This window comes from Myotis davidii, unplaced genomic scaffold (genome assembly GCF_000327345.1).
Source record: "Myotis davidii unplaced genomic scaffold, ASM32734v1 scaffold21, whole genome shotgun sequence".
Classification (NCBI taxonomy): Eukaryota; Metazoa; Chordata; class Mammalia; order Chiroptera; family Vespertilionidae; genus Myotis; species Myotis davidii.
Window position 1 is genome coordinate 584458 of NW_006292573.1, and position 8935 is coordinate 593392.

Here is an 8935-nt window from a genome sequence, read left to right on the forward strand (position 1 = left end):
TCCCTCAGAGCCTTATTCTCTGTTTTTCAAAATGTTGATCAATATGATATAATCAGTGAATTCAAATCAAATTGTTCATGAGAATTGATGGCAGTGGTCCTCACAACAACACTTTAGAGCTTGAACCCCAGGTTGCTCCCACCTGGCAGAAACACAGAGCTCAGCGGAATGGCCCATGTCACCTGGAAAGCTCATCTCCTCCAGCCCCCAAAGCTGTGACTGAAGATGCTGAGAATTTTAGGCTACACCCAAATCTGATCCTGAAACCAATTTCTGTGTGTCCCCTGCCATGTCTCTTGCTGCAAGGGCTCTTCTGGAGATTGCATGCAGGCTATGTGATCGATCTCAAAGCCCCAAACTCTGATTTTCAAGCGTTTCCACTGAGATCCATTGGATCAGCCACTCCCGTGGAAGCAGAGTTCCTACTTCTAAAGCAGCGGTTCTCAACCTGTGGGTCGGGACCCCTTTGGGGGTCGAACGACCCTTTAACATGGGTCGCCTAAGACCATCGGGAAACACATATATAATTACATACTGTTTTTGCCCGCGGCCTCAGCACAAAACTGCCCAAGTTCGTGCTCCCGTGGAAGCAGAGTTCCTACTTCTAAAGCAGCGGTTCTCAACCTGTGGGTCGGGACCCCTTTGGGGGTCGAACGACCCTTTCACATGGGTCGCCTAAGACCATCGGGAAACACATATATAATTACATACTGTTTTTGTGATTAATCACTATGCTTTAATTATGTTCAATTTGTAACCATGAAATTGGGGGTCACCACAACATGAGGAACTATATTAAAGAGTCGCGGCATTGAGAAGGTTGAGAACCGCTATAAGTATGACCAACCTGGGCTGGTAAATGCATGCCCTGGATTTGTTAGAAACCCTGTCCACCGATTGGTTATTTTTTGGACCTTAGGGATCCAGCCTCCCGACTTGGATTCCTCCCGCTGGAGTCGCATTTTCTCCAACCGGCTCCGCCTACTGTAATGGGGAAGGCCACGTCGGTGAGGCGGCCCCAGCGCTCCGTACATCTGCCTTTTCTTTTCTGCAGCGGGGCTGCCTTTCCAAGTTCCCGGACCTGGGCGTCTGTTGTCATTGCACAGAATTTCAGAATCTGTAAGTGCTTATTATCTGCTAGGGAAGCCCGGACACTCACATTGGTGGAGCTCAGACTCTCAGACCGCAAGCCATTTTGGCCCTTGGTATTGAAGTCACAGACCAGAGCCGTGATACTGTTTATGACTGAAGGTCAGCTTTTCTCGAGCCTTAGATACTAGTTCCCAACGTCTCCTACCTGGCTACCTAAGAGTCATTTGCGGGGCTTGCCAGACACACAGGTCCTGAGCCCCACCTCTGAACCTTTTGATTCAGGAAGCCTTGGGTGGGACTTGGGAGTCAGGTCATTCTGAGCATGGTTCAGGTTTGAGAACCATTACTCCCTACCAAACAGGATAATGACTTTTTAAATTTTTTCTGAATAAGAAACAGCCACTCTCTCTGGGAATATTTTCTTCATCCAATTACGCTAATGTGTCTTGGAGTTACCTAGAGTGTTGAATTCTTCTTCGTGTTCCACAGGGACCACTCTTCCAGACCTTCATCTTCAACCACATGTTGCATTCAGTAGCAAATATTTTACAGATTGTAGTGAATCTCCAAGCTTCCATTTCCTTTTCTCTAATCTCACAGTCACGGGTGTTGGCAGAATTAACCCAGATCTGTGTATCCTATCTTCTTGGCCATAGGATGGATATGAACTTAATTTGGGCAAGCATGATCAGGTATTTTTGGAGGCTTCTCGGAAAGGCGCTCTCTCCCTCCCTCCCTCCCTCCCTCCCCGCCCCTCCTGAAAACGTTTTACAGGTGAAAATTAGAGAAAGAGCACCGGGAGTATAAGTGACAGAAAAATGGCCTTCATGGCAGCTTAGGAACCACCCTCAGACCCAGGAGTGGTAGCACAATAACGTTTTTCAAACAGTTTTATTTAGTCTGACGTATAACCAGTAGTTTTCATGTCACAAAATCTATCCATTTTAAGTGCACAATTCCATGATTTTCAGTTAGTTTACAGCAGCGGTTTTCAACCTGTGGGTCGCGACCCCTTTGGGGGTCGAACAACCCTTTCACAGGGGAGGCCTAAGACCATCGGAGAACACATATATAATTACCTATTGTTTTTGTGGTTAATCACTATGCTTTAATTATGTTCAATTTGTAACAATGAAAATACATCCTGCATATCAGATATTTACATTACGATTCAGAACAGTAGCAAAATTACACTTATGAAGTAGCAACGAAAATAATTTTATGGTTGGGAGTCACCACAACATGAGGAACTGTATTAAAGGGTCACGGCATTAGGAAGGTTGAGAACCACTGGTTTACAGAGTTGTACAACCATAACTTACAATCCAATTTTAGAACTTTTCCATCATCACCAAAAGGACCCCTCCCTTCCGCCCATTGTCAGTCAATCACCTTTCCCACGCTGGGCCCTAGGCAACACTAACCCGATTCCAGTCTCCATAGATTTGCCTTTTATGGCCATTTCATAGTAATAGAATGATACACTATATGGCGTGTGTCACAGAGCATCGTTTTTGAGGTTCATTCACATGTATAAATACTTCTTTTTCATTGCTGAATAGTATTCACACACATTTTGTTTTAGGAAACAAACATACCTCCACCACTTGGAAGCCAAATATTGTCCGTCAGTATTGCACCAGGCAACCAGGGAGTATCGATTTCATTCCCTTTACTACCTGCGTGTCTTCTGGAGAGAAAGAGATGGAATGACACTTGTGGGCTAGGAGGTTTTTTATTCTTATTTCCATGGCCGCTTTAAAGATCTAATCCCTTCCATGGTAGAGTGACCCTTTTCTTAGAATCCCACTAGCCACCGCCCCTGATATTTTCCTTGGGAGACAATTAAAGCTGTCTTTTTCGTTAGTGTTTATTTAGTGGGGTATCAGGGTGGGATAAATGGCTTCAGTTATGCTGGACGACAAATTGTCATGATGCTATGTAATTAGGGAGAGTTCATTTGGGGGAGATGAGTGGGGGACCACTCCACAGCTCAGCATGCAGGTACCCACATGGCTGAAGTGGTGCCTGCCACTCAGAACTCCCACAGTTCTAAGTCCTCCTGTGATGTAATGTCACTGAGCCATTTGGCAGAATCAAAACTATGCAGCTATTTTTTCCCCCCATGATTGACCCTGAGTCTGTGACTTAAAAAATACAGGAAATAGCTCATTGAGTTTCATGGTTATTTACTCAAAGATACATTTTAATTATTTTGTTTTGAAACATTTAAGAGAAGTTAGTCTTTATTTATTTTTCAGTTTTGAAAGGCCAACCAAGGAGGTTGGAGAGTGGGGATGAGATGTCTTCTCTCACTTAGTTTGTACCTCACGCTCACCGTCAGTGTATGGAGGGAAAAAATACCCGAATTTAAGAGGTAATGGCTTCTGCTGTGAATATACCTGAGGAGAGGAAAAGTCAAAGAAACCTGGGTATGTTTGACTTAAAAGACAAATTATTAAAATTATAGTTTTGTATCCAATTGGGTGACATTTCAGGGTATTGTACTCCCAGGATGCCTGGCTAGTTTATCCTGTTTTAATTAAGAATAGTTGATACTCAGAATTTAGACTAACTCCTCATAGAGCAGTGGGTTCCTAACTGCACGATGGAATCACCTGGGAGCTTTCTAAGTGCTGGAGCCTGAGGCCGGCAGGCGTTCGGCCCTCAGCTCTCCTGTTGATTCTCATGCGCTGCACACGGTGCAGAATGCTTACCTCCATGTTGGAGGTTCAGCTAATAATTCTACTTTTTCATTTTTCTTTCATGATCTTATCACTAAAATTTTACTTTAAATGTGCTACTATGTTCCCCCAGTAAAACGTGGAAGCATCTTTGACCTGGTGGTGGTTTAAAAACAATCCTTAACAGAAAGGTTGAAAATTAATTTCAAAAACTTAATTTTCCTTGAGTGTGCCGTCTGGTCCGTTTCTAACTTTGTGCGGAATGGGCTGGCACTGGCCAGGGAGTGAGCTGCCTCTAAAGCTGATGGTCTCGGTGGCATCTTTGGGCTTCAGGATGCTGCTGGCAGCCCCAAGGGTTTCTCAGAATAGCATGGTTACCGGGTTGGATTTGGCTCATTACCGACATAGATAGGCTCTTGGTTTAGGGAGGGGGGTCCCCTCTCTGCTCTGTGTTTACCCAAGTATGAATTGGTGTTACGCTGAAATTTTTGTTGTTGGTCTTTTATTTTTTAAAGGAATATCAGTCCTGCCCTACCCCTTATGCCATTTAAGCTCCCCTGTAAACTGTTACTTAGCTAATGCAATACACAGTAACTGGGTTTTATTTCAGTTAGTGACCTTAAAGCAGTGGTTCTCAACCTTCTGGCCGTTTAAATGCAGTTCCTCATGTTGTGACCCAACCATAAAAATTACTTTCGTTGCTCCTTCATAACTGTCATGTTGCTACTGTTATGAATCGCAATGTAAATATCTGATATGCAGGATGGTCATAGGCGATCCCTGTGAAAGGGTCGTTCAACCGCCAAAGGGGTCGCGACCCACAGGTTGAGAACCGCTGCCTTAAAGTGAACGTGTTCTCTTTTAGAAAGCGTGCATTTATTTTGCGGTATCTGTGATTGGTTATAGAGCACAATCAGTTGAGAAACTCTAGCACCTAAGTTATTTAACCTCAGTGATGTGTAATCAGGTCTAGTTTTCCTGGTTTTCTTTTGTTGTTCACTCATATATTAAGCAAGTGTGTACAGCTAGCCTTTACAGTTTTTGATGATTTCAAGCTACAGAATAAATATCCACAGCTTCTGGGGAGTGGGAATTAAAAAGTTGATTCAGAGATAGCCCTGAGACTACTAGCAATCATTTCCTTTTTCTGGGCCTCAGTTTCCTTTCCTTTCCTCCCACTCGCCACATTCCGTGATGGGGCACATGAGCCTGTGCTTCCAGGGACGTGCCGTATGCTGGGGTTTGGAAGGCCCGAGGAAACACTGGCTGTGCAAGCTGGCTCCCAGCTACCCCAGGACTCATCCTTTCTATTCTCTCCTAAACTGTGGCCTGGCTCATGTTTCTCTCTTATTTAACAAGAAGTAATGGAGGTCACATTGCCATTGGAATGTCCCTGGGACTTCCCTCCTCAACAAGGAACATAAATCAGTTCTTCAAGGCCCAGCACACGTCCCATGTAAGCGCTCAAGGTCACGAATCTTGCTCTCTTTGTTCATTGCTCTATCCCTGGTCCCCAGTGGAGTGTCTGGTACATAACAGGAACTTAACTATTTGCTGAATGAATCACTCAGTCCTATTCTGTCTTGTCATTTGCTACCTTATATTTATTTATTTATTTTTTGTGGATAAGTCTTTTTTTTTATTGCTTAAAGTATTACAAAGAGTATTACATATGTCTCCTTCCCCCCCCCCCGCCCTTGACCCTTATATTTATTTTTAAAAACATTTTTAGGTTTACAGGAAAATTGATAAACAATAGAGTCCCCATATACCTCACACCCAGTTTCCCCTATTATTAGCATCATACATGAGTATGGTATAGCTGTCATAATGAATGAACCAATACTGATTCACTCTTATTTACTAAAGTACATATTTGTTCAGATTTCCTCAATTTTTACCTAATGTCCTTTACAAATGTTTTTATTGTTTTCAAAGAGGAAGGGAGAGGGAGAGAGAGAGAGAAACATCAATGATGAGAGAGAATCACTGACCGGCTGCCTCCCGCATGTCCCCTACTAGGGATCAAACACTTGGACATGCGCCCTGACCAGGAATCGAACCATGACCTCCTGGTTCGTAGGTCAGTGCTCAACCACTGAGCCACTCCGGCTGGGCCCTAATACCCTTTTTTTTTGTTCCAGGATCCTGTCCAGGATGCTGGGTTACATTGGTCAGCATGTCTTCTCAGACTCCTCTCAGCTGCCACGCCTTCCCAGGGTTTCCTTATTTTGAGGTGCTGACGAGGCATTTTGTACAATGTTCCTCATTGTTACCTGATGTTTTCCTCGTCATTAGACTGGGGGTGTGGGTTTTGGGGAGGAGGATCACGGAAGGGGAGTAACATTCTCATCCCATCATATCAGAGGTACAGACTGTGTCACCTGAGGAGGGAGTGTATGTCAGGTTCTCTACGCAGAGTTCCTCTCCGTTCCTCTTTCTGTGCTGTCCCCTTCGGAAGGACATCACTCTGCACAGCCCACACGGAAGGAGAGGGAGTGATGTCCAGCCTCCCTGAGGCCAGAGTGGCTGCACACATTATCGGGAATTCTTCTGCAAGGGAGATTTGTCTCTTCTCCCCGATTTATTTAATCAACTGTTTGCTTTTCCTATGCGGCAATTCTCCAAAAGGCGGTGAGCTCCTTGAAGCAGACACTGTTTTGTATGCTCTTCCATTTTCCCAATGGCTTACCCAAAGCTTGGCGTACAGAATAGATGCTCAGGCACCGCAATGAAGGATGTCCATGCTTTCAGTCCTGCGGGTGTTCTGGTGATGGCTTATCTTTCTCACGGCAGGATTTGGGCCAGGACGTTGCCAATTTGGCTCTTGGTAAAGGTGTAATCCAAATGCTATAGTAACAGTGATCCTGACACGACCAAGCTCTTTATACATGTTCTCATAGAATTTTTGTAACATACCTGAAAGGTGGATATCCTCCTAATTTTATAAATGAAGATACTGATGCCACGATTGAATAAAAGACATGTCCCAAGTCACACAGCAAGAGAGCAGAGCCAGAATTCAGATCTAGGTCTCTAAAGCCCATGCCCAACCACCAGGTTATACGGTATTTTTCCTCCTAATTTCCAAGTAAAGCCACAAGGAACGGTTTAAACAAATGCCAGAAGGTGAAAGAAATGACAAGGGCTGTGAGAATATGGCGGGGGGACGGAGGGGGATCACTGAGTGGGCTGGCTGCGTGGCCAGGCATGTGTGGCCGTGATACCGGCTATGGAGTTGGTGCATCCTCAAGAGAAACATATAACTCATAGGTTAGCATAACACGATAATTAGAAAATATTATTGTGTATTCCAAATACAGATATAGCAGGTTCTGCTCATATTTTTAACATTCAGGTCAAACAATAATTTAAAAAATATATTTATACAGAGCAAAACGCCTAAGGTGCTGCAGTTAGTTTGTAAGATCGGTGGGCATGGGTGCTGATCCCAAACCCTTTTCTCCAGGGGTCCAGTCTAGCAATGATTTTTATAATGTACGTATGGTGAGACTATTTATTCTCTTCTTCCCTGGGATATGTGGTTGATTTGTGGTGTGGTGGTCAAATGATAGTGGCAGTAGTAGTAATTTGAAGTCAATGATTGAATAAGCTTGGTTGAGCAATTAGAAACTGAAATAAAATATCTTGTACATATGTGTGGTTCTGGGAATTGTATGTTGATAGTGTTGTTAAAATGTGAAGCTCATATAACATTTTCTTTTGGAACAAAGACTATAAGCTGTATACAGAATGTTTCCAAATAATTATGTATAGCAAAGCCCAATTCCTTCATTACACAATAATTGTAAGAAGTTGGGCATGAGAAACAGCTCTTTGAAATATGCTATAGATGAATTGAGTCAAGTAATAAGGCTTAATTCCTTCCCTTGTTTTTCAGTTTTTCTGTTCTGCTGAAATAGTGTTTTCACATTACAGAATAACTGTTGAGAATGTTTTCACAGTTTGTCAAATCTAAGCCACAATAAAATATAAGACATTATTACTAATGTAATTTTATTTGAGAGTTTTGATTGGAGTTTATTTGAACCAAAACTGATAATTGCTGGGAAGCAAAATGTTCCCATTAATGTAATTTTAAATAAGAAAAAATGCTTCTGGGAAAACAATGCTGATTACAAGATGAATGTTAAATTTTAAGAGATGTTAAAATGTGGATAAAATGTGCATCAATGACATATGTTATTACCAGTTCTAAAAGATATATTTTTATAATAAATGATTCATATAAAATATTTACACCTTGTAAAAGGAAAGGGAGAACACATTAAAAAGAGTTGTAATTATATTTAGCTTTTTAAAAAATATTTTTATTTATTGATGAGAGAGAGAGAGAGAGAGAGAGATCAATTTGTTGTTCCACTTACTTATGCATTTATTGATTCCTGTATGTGCCTTGATTGGGGATAGAACTTGCAACCTTGGCAACCCTGACAGTGCTCTAACCAACTGAGCTACCTGACCAGGGCCTACATTTAGCTTTGAGTTTCCTGGAAAGTTAGACACACAAAAAATAATTATACTACTTATTGAATGATTAAAGGGATTTATTCCCCTTGGAAGGCAGACTTTTTTTTTTCTGAAACTGAGTTATAAAAAGAATTGCCAATTTGAGCTTATATAAAGAACTGTAGGCAATGTTATGGGAGTTGTCTTCATCATTTTTAAAGACACAGAAACATTTTCTTTTTAAAAAAAAACATGTATAAAATATTTTTAAAATAAATTTTAAAAGTCAATGCCCTGGCCAGTGTGGCTCAGTTGGTTAGGTGTTATCCCTCACACCGAAAGGTTTCCAGTTCGATTCCTGATCAGGGCACATCCTGGATTGTGGGCTCTACCCCTGGTTGTGGGTTTGCAGGAGGCAGCCAATCAGTGTTTCTCTTTCTCTCTCCCTCTCTCTTCCTGTCTCTCTAAAAATCAATAGAAAATATTTAAAAGAAGAATAAGTCAAAATGACATATATTCTTTTATAATTTAGAACATAGGATAGAAACCAGTTTCTACAGAGAAGGATAAAATAAAGACTTCTAAAGAAAACTAGAGTATAGCATTTGTTTTGACCAAAAATATAATTAATGGAACATTATTTTATTTTACCTCTATGAAATTAAGAATAGATGTTTTTTATTTTTTCC

The 8935-nt window shown here is 41.8% G+C and overlaps 1 protein-coding gene across 1 annotated transcript in view; it reads right to left on the reverse strand.

Moving 5' to 3' along the window:
* The window catches only part of COCH (cochlin), a 17103-nt gene extending 13288 nt beyond the window's left edge, over positions 1-3815 (reverse strand). The window contains exons 1-2 of the mRNA XM_015565488.1: positions 3810-3815; positions 986-1201 (exon numbers count right to left, since the gene is read on the reverse strand). Coding sequence (XP_015420974.1) covers positions 986-1201; positions 3810-3815 — 222 coding nt within the window. The remainder of the gene's footprint in view (positions 1-985; positions 1202-3809) is intronic.
* Between the last annotated feature and the right edge of the window lie 5120 nt (positions 3816-8935).